The sequence below is a fragment of the Ips typographus genome, linkage group LG11, assembly GCF_016097725.1.
Source record: "Ips typographus isolate SLU linkage group LG11, UJ_Ityp_2.0, whole genome shotgun sequence".
In the NCBI taxonomy this organism is placed as follows: Eukaryota; Metazoa; Arthropoda; class Insecta; order Coleoptera; family Curculionidae; genus Ips; species Ips typographus.
In genome coordinates, this window is record NC_138432.1 from 8,325,150 (window position 1) to 8,345,965 (window position 20,816).

At 37.3% G+C, this 20,816-nt stretch overlaps 4 protein-coding genes across 8 annotated transcripts; 3 read left to right on the forward strand and 1 right to left on the reverse strand.

Annotated features, from left to right (window-relative positions):
* Positions 1-22: 22 nt before the first annotated feature.
* On the forward strand, positions 23-7,669 carry LOC145735522 (proton-coupled amino acid transporter-like protein acs). Of its 2 annotated transcripts, none has more exons than XM_081989451.1 (8): positions 23-217; positions 270-374; positions 419-569; positions 626-747; positions 948-1,032; positions 1,096-1,559; positions 7,116-7,288; positions 7,347-7,669. In XM_081989451.1, exons 1-8 carry the CDS (start codon positions 156-158, stop codon positions 7,574-7,576), a joined length of 1,392 nt encoding a protein of 463 aa, XP_081845577.1. In that variant the 5' UTR covers positions 23-155; the 3' UTR covers positions 7,577-7,669. The 2 variants fall into 2 exon arrangements, with proteins under 2 accessions (XP_081845577.1, XP_081845576.1); XM_081989450.1 differs by having other exon boundaries at positions 29-217; positions 267-374.
* Positions 7,670-8,521: 852 nt separating this feature from the next.
* Positions 8,522-12,290, forward strand: LOC145735524 (proton-coupled amino acid transporter-like protein acs). Of its 3 annotated transcripts, XM_081989453.1 has the most exons (11): positions 8,522-8,743; positions 8,827-8,915; positions 9,761-9,829; positions 9,883-9,984; positions 10,629-10,779; positions 10,842-10,963; positions 11,110-11,194; positions 11,245-11,479; positions 11,531-11,759; positions 11,815-11,987; positions 12,047-12,290. In XM_081989453.1, exons 3-11 carry the CDS (start codon positions 9,768-9,770, stop codon positions 12,277-12,279), a joined length of 1,392 nt encoding a protein of 463 aa, XP_081845579.1. In that variant the 5' UTR covers positions 8,522-8,743; positions 8,827-8,915; positions 9,761-9,767; the 3' UTR covers positions 12,280-12,290. The 3 variants fall into 3 exon arrangements, with proteins under 3 accessions (XP_081845579.1, XP_081845580.1, XP_081845578.1); XM_081989454.1 differs by lacking the exon at positions 8,827-8,915 and having other exon boundaries at positions 8,523-8,743; positions 9,888-9,984; XM_081989452.1 differs by lacking the exon at positions 8,827-8,915 and having other exon boundaries at positions 8,524-8,743.
* A 143-nt stretch (positions 12,291-12,433) lies between these two features.
* Positions 12,434-16,362, forward strand: LOC145735527 (uncharacterized). Its single transcript, XM_081989461.1, has 4 exons — positions 12,434-14,052; positions 14,108-14,353; positions 14,412-14,557; positions 15,087-16,362. Exons 1-4 carry the CDS (start codon positions 14,029-14,031, stop codon positions 15,799-15,801), a joined length of 1,131 nt encoding a protein of 376 aa, XP_081845587.1. The 5' UTR covers positions 12,434-14,028; the 3' UTR covers positions 15,802-16,362.
* A 1,116-nt stretch (positions 16,363-17,478) lies between these two features.
* On the reverse strand, positions 17,479-19,259 carry LOC145735268 (uncharacterized). 2 transcript variants are annotated; one of them, XM_081989103.1, is made up of 4 exons: positions 19,110-19,259; positions 18,372-18,500; positions 17,985-18,318; positions 17,479-17,933 (listed from the first exon to the last, which is right to left on the reverse strand). In XM_081989103.1, exons 1-4 carry the CDS (start codon positions 19,110-19,112, stop codon positions 17,629-17,631), a joined length of 771 nt encoding a protein of 256 aa, XP_081845229.1. In that variant the 5' UTR covers positions 19,113-19,259; the 3' UTR covers positions 17,479-17,628. The 2 variants fall into 2 exon arrangements, with proteins under 2 accessions (XP_081845229.1, XP_081845230.1); XM_081989104.1 differs by lacking the exon at positions 19,110-19,259 and adding an exon at positions 19,049-19,067.
* Positions 19,260-20,816: the final 1,557 nt, after the last annotated feature.

Genomic DNA, 20,816 nt, shown 5'->3' on the forward strand with positions numbered 1-20,816 from the left:
TGCATTTTTGTATTACCCACTTTCTTCAAGTGTACTTAAAAGTGAAAATTACGCAAAAAGTCGATTAACAATGGCTGATTAGATCATTTGTTAGCAACATAAACAAGGTGACACTTCAGTTATAATCTAAACCTTGTTTAAAGCTAAACTGGGGCATGAACATGGAGAGAAAAAAAAACGAAACCATCTCTACCATAACGTTAAACTACAACTCTACGTAAGTTCCACAAAAGGTAATTTAAGTTTGTCTTAATTAGTTTTTTCAGTAGCACCTTAATTAAAAGTGATAGAGAATTTGTGACAGTTAGTACAAGTGAAGAAGTCAAAATTCAGTACGACCCTTACGCTCACAGAGATTTGGAACACCCAAACAGGTACTATACTTTAACAAGCTTCAATTTAATAATAAATTACACAGCTTTTTCGGAGCTTTCCTACACTTGATCAAAACCTGTCTAGGAACAGGCATATTGGCTATACCAAGAGCTTTTAAGAATGCTGGCCTCCTAGTCGGTTTGATAGGCACTGTTTTGGTTGGAATACTTTGCACTCATACTATTCACATTTTGGTAAGTACTCTAAGAGCAACGATGTTATGATTTAGGGATAGTATTTCCATTTGTAGGTTAAAGCGTCGCACAAGGTATGTAGAAAAACCAACACGCCTAGTTTAGGGTTTGCTGACACTAGTGAACGAGTGTTTCAGTTGGGTCCTGCATCTTTGAGAAGGTTTGCAAAGTTGTCAAAGTAAGTCTAATTCAATTAATAGGTACCTACTTTACTTGCATATAAAAAGATTTAATGGTTTAAAATTTACAAGTAACCAATCAAACCACCATACTGTGCCTATTGTAAATAATAAACAAGAAAGGTTGTGTGATATGGGAATATTTGCTGACGTCCTGTATCACATATAATCGTCACAATAACTAATTCAAGTTTAAAAGGTATTTTGTAGAAGCCAGTTTAACTTTGGTGCACTTTTTGGCTGACTGCGTTTACTTAGTCTTTATTTCGTTGACTTTAACGAAGGTTTGTTTTGTTTATTGTGTATGTTATTTTTTTTTTACTTATAATTTTTCTTTCTTTTGGTAGCTTTTCTCGTCATTTTTTCCTGAAGTGACAACATGGCAAGACTACACATTTAAACTAATGCTGTTGCCACCTCTGCTGATTTGTGGTCAAGTCAGAGAACTGAAACACTTGGTACCATTCTCTTTTGTGGCCAACGTGATGCTACTGCTGACTTTTGCTATCACCAGCTACTACATGTTCACCGGGATCGGTGACATTAACATCAAAGACAGAAGTTTGGCAACTGGGTTTACTGGTATTCCTTCGTTCTTTAGTACGGTGCTGTTCTCAATGGAAGGGATTGGCACTATAATGCCCGTGGAGAATTCCATGTTAACGCCTCAATTTATTGGTTGCGGTGGCGTACTCAATTCCGCCATGGCCGTCATAATCACCCTGTATAGTTCCATTGGATTTTTGGGGTATTACAAATTTGGCAATGGCATTCAGGCTATTATAACCGCTAATCTGCCGGATGATGCAATGTAAGTGTTTCTATACCGAAAATGAAACCAAATTAGGAGAACGTCATTGTTTGTACACAAACACAATTTTGTGTAAATTTTCCGTATAGCAGTTTGTAATGCTAGATTTTGCATCAGTTTGTTGTGGATTCATACACCGAAAGAAGTACACAGGTTTCACCTTAGAACGGAACTTTATTTGCTAATTGGTGCAATAGCAGCCTGTTTTTAGGGTGGTAAAAGAACAAAACTTATATATATGTAAAACAACAGTTTCATGACTTGCTTATTATATTTTTGGTTGACGCATGACATAGTCTCTCATTTGTCAACTGTCAAAGGGGGGAACGTTCAGTTCATATACTGATGGGTTGTTACAGTCTCCCCCTTTGGCCCACGTAAAGCGTCCTCGCAACTGGGACAACACTACACTAAATTTTAGGCACAACACAAGCACTTCTTCTTCACTGGCTTGCGTTGGGCTCGTCCTTCGGTTGATGGCAGTGTCTGGTTGGTATCATCTTCGGATCGTGGTGATACGGGAACTTCATCACCAGTTTCACCAATTGGGTCTTCGTTCGGGTTCATGGATTCTGTCACAGTTCGGGCTTCAGTCTCGGCTTGTTGCTTGTCACGACCTGGAGGGCGTCCTCTCTTTCTTATTGGCAGCATTGGGACTATTCCTTCACTCGTCGGTTCCTTGTATCGTGTCAATGCAGAGACATGGTATTTTCCAACAGGTTGGTCTGGTTGATCCATGGGTGTCACGATATAAGTGGTAGGTGACACTATCTTGTGGATACGGTAAGGACCATCTCGTCTCGGAGCAAACTTTGAGGTAAACTGCTTACTAGCGTTTGATAAAATATGACTGTCTATCAAAACCTTTTCACCAACATTGAAAGCACTGTCTCGTCTGCCTTCATTCTTCAGGTTAGTTCGTCGATCCTGGTTCTTTTCATGTGACTCTCGGGCTTCTTGGAGAGCGGTTTGCATAGTCAAGAGGTAGGGGGTGACTTGTGGCACGAAATTGTCATTTTGTATGATTGCTCGTAAGTCACGGTGGACATCATCGGGTGAGCGTAGCTCTCGACCAAAGGTGAGATAAGCGGGGCTATATCCTGTCGATTCACACTTCGCTGTGTTCATAGCAAATCGGATTGATGGTATTTTCTCGTCCCAGACAGTGTGGTCAGTAGACGTCAGTATGGCTAGTTGGGACTTCATATCTCTGTTTTTGCGCTCGACCGGGTTTGATTCGGGATGATAAACCGGTGTTAGGCACTGCTTGAATCCTAATACGTGTGCGACTTGTTGCATAACAGCCGTCACAAACTGCACTCCATTATCGCTTATGACCTTACGGGGAACACCATATCGTAGTACGATTTCGTCGATTAAGCAACGGGCACATGCTTCAGCTGTCGCGGTCTTTAAAGGGAAGATCTCGGTCCATCTACTCGTAGTGTCCTCAATAATAAAAATCCATCGTTGTCCTGTTGGCGTCTCTGGAAGAGGACCAAACAAGTCGATTGCGATCACTTCAAATCTCTGTGATTGAATAGGAGTTTGAAGTAAACCTGCAGGTTTCAAATTAGTGGCCTTGAAGCGTTGACACTCAATGCATCGGCCAACATGTTCGGTTATGGCTTTTCTCATTCCAGGCCAATAGAATCTTCGGGCTATCCGCTGATAGGTTCTTTCTATTCCATAATGACCTGCAGTGGGTGTGTCATGATACTCGTGCAACACTTCGGGAATTCCAGAGGCAGCTATTACTAATTGGGGCTCCTCTTCGTCTATGTCGGGGTTATATCGGTATAGGACACCATTTGACATTAGGTAGCCTCGGTCTGCCCATTTCTTAAAGTCGATTCCATTAGGGGTGTCTTCTAATCCGACAATAATTTTCCTAGTGTCAGGGTCAGCCATTTGTTGTTCCCTTATATCTTTGGCAGACATAGTGGGTAGTTCTACACTAACTAAATTGGTGGTTGCTTCTGCCACTTCTCGAGGCGGTCTTGATAAGGTATCGGCAATGACATTTTTCTTGCCGCTGATGTAGTCAATCCGTAAATCTTGAGCTTGTAAGCTCAGTGCCCATCGGGCTAGGCGTCCGGTTGGGGTTTTCAAGGAGAGCAACCATTTTAATGGTTGGTGATCACTTTGAACATTGACAGTTGAGTTCTCAATGTAACCTCGGAATTTCTGGACGGACCATACCACAGCTAGAGCTTCGCGCTCGGTAGTGCTGTAGTTCTGCTCAGCTGGGGTAAGGAGTCTAGAAGCGTATTCAACGGGGCGCTCATCTTCACCCTCCCCCTGGAGTAAACATGCCCCCAATGCATAACTACTAGCATCGGTCCTAAGTGTGTAAGGAAGGCGTGGATCAGCTTGTCGGAGTATTGGAGCACTGCTTAGCAGTAACTTAAGCTTTTCAAAGGCCTTGACTTGCGGTGTTTTCCATTCCCATTTAGCATTCTTCTTGGTCAACGAGGTAAGGGGTTTGGCAACTTGCGCAAACCCTTCAATGAAGCGTCGAAACCATGAGCAGGTTTGTAGGAAACTGAGCAACTGCTTCACGTTCGTGGGTGCCGGCATGTCCATTATGGCGGCTACCTTCGCATTATCAGGGTGAATACCTTCTGGTGATAAAATATGTCCAAGGTACTTGACTGACTCAAGGCATAAATGACATTTAGCTCGGTTCAATTTCAATTTGAATAAGTTGAGTCTTGCGAATACTTGTCGTAGGTCACTGAGATGCTCTGAAAAACTAGACGATAAAACAATTAAATCGTCAAGGTAGACTAAGAGAGCTACATCAGTCAGTCCTGATTTGAAACGATCCATTAATCTTTGGAACGTAGAGGGGGCCGTCACAAGACCAAATGGCATCCTAGTATACCTGAAAGTCCCAAATGGTGTTACAAATCCAGTTTTGTCTCGGTCCGAGGGTCTGACACTAATTTGGTGGTAACCACTCTTAAGATCTAGCGTAGTCATATACTTTGTTTTCTTTGCATCATGCAGGAGATCATCAATACGGGGAAGTGGATATCGATCGGCTCTAGTGATTGCGTTCAGTCTCCTGTAATCTACAGTCAGTCGAATTCCTCCATCTTTCTTTGGTACTAGTACGACTGGCGCGGCGTATGGGGACTCGCACTCTTCTATGGTGCCATTTTCGAGTAGTGTGTCCAGTTCTTTGCGCAGTTGTTGCTTCTTTTCAATTGATATGCGATATGGCGGTACAGCTATAGGGGTATCGTCTTGAAGTACAATCCTGTGCTCTGCGAATGGTGTAGGTTCATTACTAGGCTTAAAAAGAGTGGAAAATTCTTGTAGTAGATGATCAAGTTGCTGTCTTTCCTCAGGTCGAAGTTTCAAGGCTTCATCGCTGCGCAACGCATTGGAAAGGTCAACAGTGTTTACAACAACGTGGGCAACATCACCTTCTGTTGTAAATTGGTAAGCGACGTCACTACAGTCGGAGAAATGGAAGACATTGTTATTCAGGTCTAAAACAAGCTTCATAGTTCGAATAAAGTCAGCTCCTAGTAACGTGCGACTATTGATATGGTCAGGTATCGACAAAAGCTGTACATGGGCCGTCCTGCCATACAGGGTCACTGGAACATTAAAAATGAGGGCCTGGACTTTTCTTTTGGCTCCATCGGCGAGAACCATATCTAGGTCGTTGGCTTCAAGATAGGGAACGTGTTCTTCAATCAGGATTTGAGTAAGCTTACTTCCAGCTATATTGGTTGTAGCGCCTGTATCTAAGTATGCATAACCAGCATGTTTTAGTATAGCGATTGGTACTAATGGCCGTGAGCAGTTATCTTTCGTGAACGAGCTGCATAGAAACTCTGCTGAGGCAACAGACTCTTTTGAGACACCATTTCGATTGCTGTCCACTGAACATTTAGGGCAGTTGCTTCTTATAAAGCCGGGGGTGCCACATCCATAGCAAACAATGGTAGAGTTATTATATGGTGGTGCACTTGCTGTAGTTGCCGTCTTTGGGGTGGTTAACTTAGTGGTTGTCTGCTGGAGCTGTGTACTGGACGTCTAACTGCGTCTGTCTTGGTAATGTTTAAGTTTTCTGCACTCTTCTTTAAGGTGACCTGGATTCTTGCAATATGCACAACGTACAGGTTTTTCTTTTGCTGCAGAAGTGTGGTTATCTTCATATCGACTTACAGTTATGTCAAAAGTTTCCTCTGCTAGTCTTGCTTGAGTTAAAAGTTCTTCGAATGAGGCTACCTTGTCACGTGGCACTTTCTCCCTTACGCGCCTGTGTAGTAAACCATAAATCATGTCAATCTGCGTGGCTTCAGTCAAAGTACCCGTGGGTAACTGGGCAAGAATGGCACGTGCTTTACAAATGTAGACATCACACTTTGTTTTGCCATCTTGTTCTTGAGCAAAAAGGTCTCTATAGACCCGATAGGGTGGCTTTGTTGGGCCAAAAGTGGTTCTTAATAGCGCCAATGCTCTATTCCAATCTGTTAAACTTGACTTAACACCCTGGAACCAGGTTGCTGCAAATCCATCTAGAAGCATTGGTAAACCTCTAAGTGCATTCTCTTCTGAGATGTTGGTGCAATCCTTATAAACCTCAATAGCATCTATAAAAGCATTTACATCTGAATCCTTAGATCCATCAAATCTGCTATTACATTTTGAAAAATTTCCACTAGTCGAGGATACTACTGTTGTATTTGGTGGTATTGACAGTCGAGATAAAAGGGCTTCAAATTGGTCATCTGACAATGTAACACTCATATTGTCAGAATTACTTGATTGTACAGCTGCTACAAGTTCTTTAGAACGTAGAAAATAAGGACTTCTTTGGGAGTCAATGGTGCTAGTTCTAGTTATCACAAGCTTGAAGCAAAGTTGCTAACTAAAAGGTCAACTTACTGCGTTGAAAACGATGGTAAAACACTGGCTGGAGGCACAGAATTTAATGAAAAGATCCGATATGTAACACACATACGGGGCGATTTACAATACGTACTTGTAAAAGCCAAAAGAACTAGTTGAGTGATTGCGACCAAAATTGCAAAATGACCCGAACACGGTGCGAAAATTGGTGATACGAAGTGTTCCGACGTGGATGCACTTACGACTCAACGTATTTAGTTCAGAAAAGGTTCATTAAAGTCAGAATTCCACTAATAAAGTTCACAAATTCACTGGATAACCTCACTTTCGATGCCGACACTTGGGCGCCAATTGTAATGCTAGATTTTGCATCAGTTTGTTGTGGATTCATACACCGAAAGAAGTACACAGGTTTCACCTTAGAACGGAACTTTATTTGCTAATTGGTGCAATAGCAGCCTGTTTTTAGGGTGGTAAAAGAACAAAACTTATATATATGTAAAACAACAGTTTCATGACTTGCTTATTATATTTTTGGTTGACGCATGACATAGTCTCTCATTTGTCAACTGTCAAAGGGGGGAACGTTCAGTTCATATACTGATGGGTTGTTACAAGTTTAATTAAAGCTTTTAAACACCTGGATGTGGTAACTATAATGTCTAAAAACCTTTTAATTGACAGACCAGCACAAATAGCTCAGGGTGCCATAGCTATAGCAGTTTTCTTCACATTCATGTTAACATTTTATGTCCCAGTGGATATAATTTGGTCCCATTTGAAGTTGAGGATGCCCAAATCTCGCTGGAATATTGGTCAAATCATTTTAAGATCCTGTTTGATTTTAATAGCTACTGGTGTGTTAAGTTTGAGTGTCAATCATAAAGATTAATTAATTAACTTGTGTTTTTGCAGGGATTGCAATAGCAGGAGGCGACAAGTTGGGTTTTCTGATCGATTTGATTGGTGCAGTGCTGTTGTCTTTACTTGGACTATTTGTTCCTGCCTGTTTAGACATTATCGCGGACTGGGACGAGGGGTGGGGGATTTTTCATTGGCGCTTGATCAAAAATTTGTTAATTATGATTTTGTCGCTGTTTGGATTAGTTTCGGGGGTATACTATGCCATTCGAGAGGATCTTTGAGGCTAAAAATTCACCTTTTGTAATCTGTGATATTTATACTGTTAGTCTGATGATGTGAAAATAGGTATTTCAATAAAAAGAACAGAGAGAATATTCCACTGTCTTTAATAAACAAAAAAATACATATCATATTAAGAAATGTTGTCAAAAAACATAACACACGTAGTGACTTAACTGTCAGTTACAGTGTTTGTGTGGTATTCACCAAGCCCCCAAGTGTCAAGATTCATGGTTATTCAAGAAAGCTGAAATTCGGTTGCACAGTAGCTAAATCCCCCTATTAACCATTAATCAATCAGTTTTTGCTTTTTTCACTGTTTTTTTCGAAAACTGTTAATTTGTGGTTGGAACTCAGCCGCAACACAAAATTCCATAATTATTAGGGGGTCCACCGAAACCAGCAAAATTTATAAAAGTGGTCTAGGAGAAAAAAAAAGTTTGGGAACATCTACTAGAAATATGCGTCACTGAATATGACGTAGGCAATTACGTTTTCAGTTTCGTAATAGTATTTATATGTTTTTTAATTTTTATTAATACCGTTTGCTTTCAGTAATAAACTGTTTTATTGCTAATAGTGCAATTTTCATTGAGGAAAATCGTAAAAATGGCGTTTTTGGCGTGCGTTTTTAAAATACCCGTTATTTTTAGTGTCGGTAATAATAACCTGACTTAAAAATTAAATACCCACATTCTGATGTCGTGCCACAAAAATGAAATATTTATTACTTTACCAGGCCTGATCAAATAATTCAACTATTTTAGGTTTCAACACCCCCAAAAATCATTTTACAATTGATTCTACTTTACAAGTTTGGTTAGCACTTTCGTGAGCCAGTTCTGAAAATGTTACGAGGGGTTCCTCTCAAAATGCTTAGAGAATTGTTGGGACTTAACTTTTGGATTAAACTCGGTAGTGAGTGCATTCTCTAGACGTGATTAGTAGGTGTATTGGAAATGTTTGTCTCTTTTCAATTTCTAACCCAAACTCATACGAAATGGAGACGTGTTTTTTGAACGCGCTACGTAAGTTACGTAAATTCCAAAAACACCTCCAGTTTGTGGCAGGACATCAAAATGTAATGTTCCCCGCCAGAAAGTTCCCTCAAAACGGTGTTTGGTAGAAAAAGTGCTTTATATAGAGTTAATCCTTTAGTTGCCATTTGGGTAAGTGATAATTAAAAATTAATTAGCAGAATTTCACTTACTTTTATAAACTAGTCTAGTCGGTTTAGTAGTGCGATTTTCAGGTGTTGATTGATCCATTCGCTAAATTACCTTGACAAATTATTTTGGGAAAATATTAGCAAATTACAGGAAAGCTTCAAAGTTTACTGTGGTATGTTTCATTTATTTACGCAAAACAATTTATTATTGTGTTTCTGTGTTGTTTGTTTTATATGATACGATGGATGTTCAGAAGAAATCTGGGCATTCAAGATACAAGTAATCTAATGTCTTTTTTGCAAACTAAAAAAAGTTAATAATATACTATAAACTTTATTATAAGAATGCGTCTGGTTATTTGTGTATAAAGCTTGTTCTCTTAACGGAAACTATAGTCCAATAACTAATATGTTGGGAACACCATACCATCAAAATAAACACTGACAGTAACGAGCTATTTACTAGTGTCTGTCATAAACTGTACACCAGCTGTCAAATTTATTAAAGAAAGATGAAGCTATAAAATACTTGCTGATTAGACGTTCAAAACTATTTTCAAATTTCAAGGAAAATTATTGCGTTACCTTTACACTCGACCGTATAATAAGATTAACTTTTCCCTCTAATTTATGTCAGTCTGGCTAAATTTAGTTGAGTTTCTTATTTACATACTGAAGTGTTGGAAATCAAAACAAGGTGAACTCGATCGACTATAAATATTTAATAAATGCGACTTTAATTCTATAAGAAATCAAATTAATTAGAAGTGCTGTCTGCTTTTAGCTTATTTAATAAACAATCAATTGAAACTTCTTATGGTAAATTAGGAAACAACACATTATTTCAAAGTGTAGAGTCCCTTCCTCATTTTGCGCATTTTCTTACAATTTTCTAAAAATAAATGACTGGCGTTGCAAAAATATAATAGAACGCAAAAGTTCGATTTAAAATTATTTTACTACATCCCTTAAACACTTGATAAACATAAACACTTAGGGCAATAATTCTCTCTTACAGGAAAAGCATGAGTCAAACGTCATCAAAGAGCCAAATTCCCATACCTGGATTAGAGACCTACAACTCCAAGTAAGCTAAAGCGACTTTTGGTATTGTTGGTGTTAAATACATACGTATTTCAGAACAGAACTAGTCATGACCGATAATTGCAAAATACAAATGGAAAATGTCCCAGAGAAGGAGTATAAACCGCACGAACATCGAGTTTTGACACATCCAAATAAGTAAGTCGTTATCCTCTAGAAGTTTTCAGTAAAAAGTGTAAAAACTTTTTCCTCCGAACGAACATTGCACAATTACAATAATTTACTGATGGGTAAATTACCGGTAATTATTTTACTTTACCAGACAAATTTGACTGGTAAACTACCAGTAACTTACAAATACTGTGTGCAGTTTAAATTTTGACCTCACTTTTCTTCTTGACTGTTCCAAATATTGTAGTGTTTTTTAGGTTATCGGATAGGAAATTTCATGAGGATTCCAAAAATGTACTTAAAACAATAATTTTCTTACTCCAAGTGGGTTTTACAGGCGATTTTGTCCCTGACTCTTCTTTAACCATGTTCAAATTTCAGACCACAATTTCAACTGATTTATATACTTGCATCGATCCAGTTTTTGATAAATAACTCAAAAAACGGCAATAGTTACGAAAAATTTGCAAGAGACCAAAAAATGTTCCTAATCCACTCTTTAACTAGGACAGTTTTTGCTTGCAGTATACGGGGTGTGCATGAAAAGTGTAGTGAAACAGATTTATAACTTTTCAAATTATCTAATACATTCATGACAACAAAATAATATTTTTCAAGCAAATCTCAATTAGACTTAAATCACTAGTGTGCTTTTGCTAATAGAATTGTAGTTATCTAGGAGCCTTTGTTCATTTGGTTAAATCCTCGTTGGGCACGGGGATTCTGGCAGTGCCAAGAGCTTTCAAAAGCGCCGGTCTTCTGGTTGGTTTGATTGGTAACATTCTGATTGGTATTTTGTGCACTCACACTGTTTACATCTTAGTAAGTGTTTTTAGATGTTTAGACTGTATGTTGGTATTAGAGAATTGGTTGTTTATGTACAGGTGCAAACGTCCGAAAAAGTGTGCGCTAAAGGAAACATTCCAAGCTTAGGTTTTGCAGACACAGCCGAAGAAGTATTTAAACAAGGCCCCAAGTGTCTACGGAAATGGTCAGGATGTGCCAGGTAAAGTTTTGACAGATTTGAAGAATTTTAAATTATCCATGCAAAATCAATGATAACAATGTTCATAATCGAAATAGCAATACAAATTTCTAATCTTCAAATGTTACCTTGATATGATAATAAAACCTTTTTATTTTGTAAATTAGAGCCTTTGTGGAGTTTGCCCTAGTTTCCACATACTACCTAGGAGTGTCAGTGTACATGGTCTTTATCTCAGTGTCTCTTACTAAGGTACCACAAACCACAAAACAAAAACTGAGAAATAACTTAAAATAATACAGCTTTTGGCCTATTATCATTCGGATGCGGCCGCCTGGGATAGGTATCAACTCAAGCTGATCATTATGGTCCTCCTGATGGTACTGTGTCAAATTAGAGAAATCAAAAACATGGTACCGTTCTCATTTATAGCTAACGCGATGCTGGCTGTTGCTTTTGGTATTACCGGGTACTATATCTTCTCAGGTTTGAAGGAAGTAGACCAGGATCAATTAAAGATGGGCAATGGGTTTGCGGGTACCAAGTAACTTATTTTTCAATAATTTTTTTATTTATTTGGATTTTTAGGTATTCCATCCTTCTTCAGTACGGTGCTTTTTGCTATGGAAGGGATCGGCACCATAATGCCAGTGGAAAATTCAATGCCAGAACCCAGATTCTTGGGTACATGCGGCGTGCTCAACTCTGCTATGGTGGTTATAGTGTTTATGTTCACTTCCATTGGGTTTCTAGGTTATTACCGCTATGGGGATCAAACTGAGGTGACTATAACTAAAAACCTCCCCGATGATGAAATGTAATAATGATTTTGACTTGAATTCGATAATTTTTAAAGAGAGTTCGTGTTGTAGCCCTGCCCAAATTGTTCAAGCAGCAATTGCCATTTCGGTTTTCTTCTCTTTTATGCTACAATTCTACATCCCAACCGATATTATGTGGAAAAGACTGAAGAGAGTCATCCCCGAAAACAAGCACAATATGTCCCAAATCTGGTTGAGGATTGTCATGGTAGCAGTTGTAACCGGTTTGTTAGCACTTACCAAACAGTTACCAACTTTAACCGGTTAAAAAAAATTATTTCAGGAGTTGCAATCGCTGGAGGCGAAGATTTGGGTTCTTTAATCGATCTAGTAGGCTCCATTTTCTTCTCCTCTTTAGGTTTTTTGGTACCTGCCGTTCTGGACATTATCGTTACGTATCAAGAAGGTTGGGGTGCATTGCATTGGAAGTTGATCAAAAATGTGTTTATTATATTGGTTGCACTGTTTGCTCTAGTGTCAGGGAGTTATTATGCTATTTTAGACATGACAAAATGATTATCTGCAAATTTGTGTATTTTTTCAATCCAACAATTTTGAAAATTTCATTCTCAATCTAATTATACTTAACGAGAGAAAATCTTAAGAACGTAGTTTTTACTGCGTCAAACCTTTTTCCTAAGTTTTGCATTAAGTATTCAGTGAAAGTCATGTTTACATGAAGATTTCCATAAATATATTTCTTTCTTTTTTAGAAAAAAAAACTGAAGGTGAGATTGTAAAACCGCTGTTAAAAAACCGCATTTGACTTGTTCCGTTAAACGCTCGAGCAGGTTTGAATGTCCATTAAAGTGGTCTAATAAACAATTGGTGATCACATTTTTTTCATGTAAAAAACCAAAATGTTGACTGTTGTAGTTCAAACCCACTTGGGGCTATTAAAAGAATTATGAGAGCCAGTAATAAAAATAATTACGTTTTATTAGAAAAGTACGAAAGTGGAAAATAATTAGCACGGAATGCAGTGGCCTTAGAAATCTGAAGATATTAAACTAATTATTGTCTATATCAGGCCGGATTCTTGTGTCCTTACAACTTTTTTGCATAACTGATCGATGTAAATGTAGTCACCGGTTCGATTTATACACGTAACTGTGAAAGTAATCTTCTATCATCGTCAAGTAGCTGAAAGTATGTTTCCTTTCTTCAGAGCGTTTTCAAACTAGTCCTCAGACGTTAAAATTTGAATCTGATGACAAATTCACACTTCTTTTTAATTTTTAAGAAAATAACGCATAACGTCATGCAATCTCAGTATTATTGTAGCAGGTTAACGACTTCCATAACGACAATAACGTAAAATTACCTAAACGTCTCGACGCAGATCTCGAGGAAATTTCTCGAATCTTGGGAACCGCTAAATTGTAATGGAAAGTTGCAGTTTGATGGGAAAATATACTTAGCCATCGTTTTGTCTAGGGCGAAGTTTGAAAAGTGTTGCTTTAAAGCTTTTAAAAAAAATATGTAACTAATATACAATATTATGCAAAGTCGATTGTACTTTAAAATTCTTTGTTACTCTATTTTTTAAGCTTTATTTCTCTTAATTTAGACCATTTATCTTCCAATACGTTTCGGTTTTATTTATACTGAATAACTAATTATAATAATTTTACTACATAAAAATTGCATATCTAGAGAGAGATACAGAAATGAATAACAAATTAATCCTGAGATTTGCTTATAATAGTAAACGTCCGTACAAATTGGGGATCAAGCTTTTAAAGTCCACTTTCTATTTTATTCCAAAATTGGCATTAATAAACCAAGCAAAAGCACAAAATAATAATTATGCAATTTGATGGTATAATATAAAAGTTCCCTTATAAATTGAAAAATAAGTATAATAAAATTCTAGTTCTAAATCAAGACGAAAAACATTTTTTAACCTTTTCTAGAGAATTTTTTATGTCTTAATTCCTTCATGCCAAAAATCATCTTTGGAGAGAGCTGCTGCTTTAAATTCCAAACTAGATGAACCAAAACGAAACAACACAATGCTTCTCAATAATTAAAGTTACTTACATATTATGTCAAGGCCGTTGAAAGTAATTAAGCATCGTCGATATTAGAGAAATGCTCGTATATGACAGTTAAGGACCTTTCGAACAACATAAAGAAAATAAAAACCTTCTTTATACACATAACACGAGAATATAAATAGGAGAGGGGCTTTAAGCTCGACTGCATTTCGTCTTTGACGGTGATAGTGATTTGATTTCGTTCGTATTGCGCGTGCTAACAATCATGAAAGGGATCGTAACGTTGAGCGTAAGCATTCTGGCTTTAAGGTTCCAAGCCTCTTCTAGAGTATTTCATCCCTCAGGTGACTTTAACCTGGCTTTTTGGAGTGGTTAGGAGTGAAGCCGGCTTGAAGGATGAACCACCGAAATACTCGTACAGCAATCCCAACTTTATCGGATCTACGATGAAACCGGACCTGGCAAACTACCCTCAACAGTTTAGCAGCAAATACCAGCAGCAGGCTCAGGTGACGTTTCCTGAACATTTCCAGGTCAGGACTCAGCATCTTCAGCAAGCCACGCCATATAATAATCAGCAGTCCCATGAGGTACCCAGTAGCACCCTTAGGTTTGTAATCGGTTCGTCATTTAGTGGGGTTGTTACAGGCTTTGAAGAAGCTTCACCAGGCCACTCCAGTTGCTATGGTCATTATAGCTCAACCCGCTTATGTCCCGGCTAGCATGTTGCAGCAGGGCAACAATGTTGCTCAGCAGCTTATCCAGTATTTCCAAAATGTCCATAATTTCCCCAAGTAAGTAAAGTGTTTCCGCGTGGTTAAGGTAATATATTGCAAAAATTAAAACTTTCTTTTGCTCTTAATCACTTTTGAGTGTAGTACATATTTAGAGGAAAGTTAAAATTTTTAATTGGAAATACAATAAGTCAAGAAAGTTTTTGAGTGCGTTTTTCCACTTGCCTGGTTTTACCATCACCAAGACGATGGTAAAGTAATTAATTATGATTTGAATGGGTTCGTGCCGGCATACTTTAATATTCTGCTGTTCGTTTAACGCGAACACGTATTTTTCTGTTCCACTTTCATCGTAATCATTTCAGTTTTGTAGTAGCAATAATTCATATAATTGAAGTGTTTATATCGACCAGGAGAAATTTCCTCTTAAACGAGAGTTTTTTAATAGCATTAGAATTATGTATTTCATTGCTTTTGCTTCCTAGTTTTTATTAATATTTACATTCACTTTTCAATTTGGAGTGAACATATACAATCTCGAACTATTTTCTTTGGTTGCAACCATAGGTAATTTGTTTTCAATATTTAGGTTTGTATCATCAAATCAGCAATTTGTTCCACCAAACCATCAACCCTATTATCAACAACCACAACCATTAGTGCAAGCGAGACCCCAATACGTTCAGTCCCACCAATCGCAACAACTCGAGACTCGTTACCAACCATCATCAACAGCCGCCCCCGCCTCCACACAACCCCAACCAATCCAAACGCAATTCTACAGTCACGAGGCTCTACCAACACCACAAGCTTTGGTAGCGCCTCAGCATCACGTGGTCCCGCACCATTTGAACCAACCAATCGCAGCCAGTCAAGAATCGAGAACCACCAATTACCAAGCCCTTGAAGAGCAACTGAGCACGAATTCTCAAAGGTTACAACAGATTGAGGAGAACCAAGAGGTGCAAGAACCGGATTTTGATAAATTGGCCCAGCAGGCCGCCCAACATTTTTTGATGAACGAAGGGCTGAATCCAGGGGTGAAAACCGCCCCTGCTATCATTACAGGGTTGGAGTTGTTCAGCCCAGAACAGCAAGAAAAAATTAAAGCTAATTTGAGCGCCCATTTTGGATCGCCTTTAAAGCCTTTGAATTTGGGTGGGGCTAAAAATCAACAGCAACAACAACAACAGCAACAAGAACATGGCAGAACGTATTTTGATGATTACAGAAGGAAAGTTAGAACTGACAAGTTTGTACCTAGTATACAAGTTAAAGACGGGGAAATCAGGCAGACTTCCTAAAGAACTAAATGAATTGCTTATAGACGTATAAAAGTATGCAGATTGATAGGTTTATCAGACCTACATGAAGTAAATAGATCTGTTCGTGATACGAAATTGATTATTACAACAGACAATGATTATTAATGACACGAAGCTGTGATCAACTGTCATCACAAACGGGTCTCCATAGTACACATCCGCAAAGTCTCTACCAAAAACAGTACAAACTATTTCATTAAGACTATCCAACTGATTTTTTGAGACAGTGAAAAAGCCAATACACTTTCTGATCTTAGAGAGTTTACTTTAAATAGAACACTCTCACTGTATACTAGTGAGTCAGTCAGCTAACAATAATTTAAATTAAAAAAAAATAGCTATGACTGAAGTTAAGCTACATCCTTTTATATGTCTAATGTATTTTGTTGGTTTATTAATCTATTTTTCTGTGATTTCTTTTGTAAATATCTCCTTAATACTTCGCGCTGTTGATCTATAGTGTATATTGTATATTTATAATAGTACTACCAGGCAACTTTTTACTGTTTTTTTTTTGTTATTAAAATAAATTAAATACTGTTTTGGTGCGTTGCCTTATTTACACCGCCCACATCCCAAATATGAAAATAATAATGAAAGTTGAAATAGTCAAGTACAGTGAACGGTCATTTGCCCCTTTCACTCTCGTTAGTTATAATGAACGGTCAAGAAATCCGAATAAAAGAGAGCAAATAGAACAAAAAATGGGGAAGCAAAACTACTTCCTTTCTTTATTTTTTAAATTTCGATTACCTAGAAAGCTTTCTTCAATTTCCGCACCCAAAGTAATAATTAATCCCAGCTGACTGGACTTTTGAATTTCTCCGTAATAAGGAATACGAAGAATATATGAAAAAAAACAAGGATAGAGAGTGTGCCTAGTACCAATCAAAATTCTTGAAAGACGTCATTACCACAAGGTTTTTTGCTGACATTTCTAAGATGAGAATGCGAACATAATTAAACAAATAATAGTAATAAAAAACTAATTACGACGAAACTTGCTGAACTTAAACTGATTAAAATTCTCATTACTTGGTGACGCTCTGATAAATATTATAAATGTGGTCACCGTGATTGAATCTCCTGAGCTTTGATAGGTAATTGAATAAGAATATTAATAAATGTAAAAATTAGAAATATAAAACAAACCTCAAAAAAATAACTTGTTTGGTACGTGTCATGAAGCTATCAAAATTTTCTTTTTTAAATTTACAAACACAAAACCGCTGAACATAAACTTAACTTACTTAAAATAAGTCCGTCTCAGGGCTAGTGGCAGTGACGTAATAATTGTCGATTCTTTTCTATTACAAGCTAAAATGTTGGAAATGTCTTACTTTCAGAAGTAACTCACCTCGTTGGATGTCTGATTCAACAAAAACAAAGCTTTTTAAATTACCGGAAAGAAACGCTCAAGGCGGCAAGAAAATCTTAAGAACGAATCTAAGACAGAAGTGAATTTCATTATGATGTCATTTAATGTCGTCACTGCCACTTTTCCTGGGACCGAGTATACCTTTAAAATGTAACACTCAATTATTTTAAAAACTTCTTTTATGTTAGTTAGAGTTTTCTTTATTTACGCCAGTGTCAGTATTTAATGCTAAAAATAAAGCAGTTTTCATACTAAAATTATAAATAAAAATAGTATAATTCTTGTGTATGAAGTGTATGTATTAAAAATTACAATAAATAGAAACAGTACTTATATACAATAATTCAACATCATACAGTGGATTAATACAAAAACACCATCACTGCAGAGGGACTGACTGGCCAGTAAACTACCTAATATTCAAAAATTCAAAATTTTGAGTACCCAAGTTTGCCCTGCTGCCTCAAATATTGCAACTGCACCACAGATGGTACGTAAGAGTCCAACAGACTTTTGGGTGTCCTCTTAATGATGACTTCCTGTTGGGGCTGTTGGTACTGCTTTTCTGGTACAGTCGCATACTTGACTTCTTTAGGTTTGCTTGGCAGTACTTTCGTATATTTGGTTGATGTGGTCACTGGAGGAAGTTGCGGTTCTGGTTTGACGTAATAGGGCTGCAAATACTTTTCCTCAGTACTACCGATTGAGTTTGGGGTGTAGTACGCTAAGACATCTGTAAAAAAGTGTTGGTTGGTTAAGGATGTTGCGTTGGTTAAATATGTACCTTTAGGGTCCACCACAGCCTCAACAGCAGTACTCGGTGCCTGGTACTGCTGCACAAAATAGTATTGGGGCTGTTCGGGCTGTGCAATTGAGTTGTCTGTCACGTACTGCACATTTTCGTATTGCTGGTACTGTTGAGGTTGTGCCTGCAGGTACTGAGGCTGGCTGTAGTATACGGGCTGTTCCACGTATTGTACTGCTGAAGCTGATTTAGTTTTGGGCGTGGACTTCTTCACTTGATAACTAGCCTGGCTGTACTGGTATTTTGGTTTGACTGCAACGTAAGACGAAGCTGTACGTTGTGGTACGAACCCAAATTTAGTTGGAGAGTTAGCCTGTATAAATTAATTTTTAATAACAGTTGTCTAAGATATTTACGACGTCAAACCTTAGTTGTTCTTACATCCCCGCTGGTGTAGTCTCGTTCAATGTCCTCTAGATTGGTTCTGTGATTTCCTCGGGTATTGCCAGCCTTTGCAGTTACCAGTAAGCAACCAAACAGTAATAGTAGTTTCATCTATAATTATACCAACCACACCCAGCTTTTCAATAATGGGATCAAACCATAACAACTTGTGTTACAATTATTATGAAAATATGTTATCCGCTTTCTCTTCCTAATCATATCTTCGTCTTAATTCAAAATGATGCAAGTCATTTTATATAGTACCATTCTATTCTAAACCCACTCAGTTATCAATAACTCCCTTTTATTACTAGTGAGAGTTTCAGATAATCTTTACTTTAATAAATGTTACTGTTGGTCGAAGTTGCAAATAAAGTTATCCTTTACACAGGTGTAAAAAAATGTTTGAGAGATTAATTAAATTTAATTTAATAATAAAAAAAAACTAGTAATAACTAGTACACAAATTTTTAGACCGAGAAAACGTACAATGAACACAATAAGAACAAACAAATTAACATTAACATATTTAAGGGTTGAAAATGGTTTCTTTTATAATGTCACAAGACTGTAAATTGTGACGCCTCTTTTGATACTGTTTGAGAGGAGAATTACACCTCCATGTTAAGGGTTATTAAAAAAATAGCTTTATAACTTACTGTAAACTGTATTACAACACCAAAACCATGTAAAACTGTGAACTGTTGGTAATAGACTTACCATGTACGGGGTTGAAAATAGGAAGACTCGCAACAAGTGCGTGCAGATATCGAATTGGTGGACGATATTGCCCAGCGTCCAAATTTAAGAGCTTTCACATGGTGAAGGTGTAACTTGGGTAGAGTAGCGTCGAAGACGATGTACAGGTGAGGTAGGGTAACCTTATCTAGTGTGTCATGGCGCTTCGGGCAAATTTTTGCTTCAAGTAATAACTTGGTTCATCAATTAAATTGACGGTGCGGATTTACCTTCACAATGCCACTTTTGAAGTCATGATAGAACATTGAGAGGCTTGTAATTTGATAATCTTCACTTCCACTTCCTCAGGTTATTTTGCCGTTATACTTTTTAGATGCAGTTCCTTTAATTTCAGTATGTTTTAAACAATAAATCATCCAAAAAATTACATTCTGTATATGGAACTCAGCGTGATTTTCTATCTTCTTATTATCAGATCAAAGCCTGGCAGACTTGAACTTCCTGTACATTTCTAATTATTTTCTTCATAATTGTGTGCATTTAAATTGCCATTGTCGAACTGAATACCTCGTGGTTAATAACCGAGAAAAACTGCATTTAAAAAGAAAGCATTTCCTTGCTGGGTGCCTAGCAATCCTAAATATTTATCACTTTTGTTTGCATTGCAAAAATCAAACTAAATTAAAGTTGACGATAAACTTCTCTCTTAAATATAATTTTTTTTGCATTAATCGGTTACCATAAATGATGTAATTCCCCACTTTTGCAAATCCATTAAACAGTTTAGCAATTCAAATGAACTGAAATACTTAAAAACACATGCTGAAGCTGTACCAACCCACTTAGACGATTAATAACAATTTATAGGAAACGTAATTTTGATGTGTACTTTCCCTTTAAATATTTCAACCGCCCGATATGTTTGAATCTAATGTGGTCAGGTGAATGTGGTCAAGATGGGATTAGTCACAGACGTGAAGAAAGGCTTTTTCTGGTCTTCCGGGGGCCCTTCTCCAATCAAGTCCCTTTCTATTCCACTTAGTAGACAATAGGGAAAGTAGCCAAGTGTTAATGACTGGTGATTTATTGACACTCCAACTTTTGGCAGGTGCTTGAATGTTGTACCAAACAATGGAAGTATTTTTAAACCACCCGGCTGTGAATGCTAGAACTGCTGATATTTCCGATTTCCTGCTACGTGTAACCTAATAACTGGTTTTATTTATGGATCTATTTGGACGTCAATGTAATTGCACACGCATATGTAGCGGTTAAGTAAGCAAAAGTGAATTTATTTCAACTTTTCTAAATTTCCGGCTGCCTCACCACGACAATCTCATAAATATCACATTTATCAGCTAAAATCTGACAAAATTAGATTAAGTGCCTCAACCGGAAACAATTACATATACACATGTATTACCAAAACACACTTTCTTTCAAGTTAACTAGTGAAATAAGAAAAATACTAAATAACAGCAAAACTAATAGTAAAATAACTATTTTTTTTAAATCATAACATAATGTGACAAACTTGAGGTTCTTATTTCACAAGTCTTTCGAGTTGTTCAACTTATGTGGTACCACACCTATGTTATTTACTTTCACGGTACCCAAAAATGATGAATTTAGTACCATTGAAATGGGAGCAGTCATGGTACCGCTTGCAAAACCGCATTGTTTAATCTTACTCTTTGTGATGGTTCAATCATTGATGGTTCATCAATT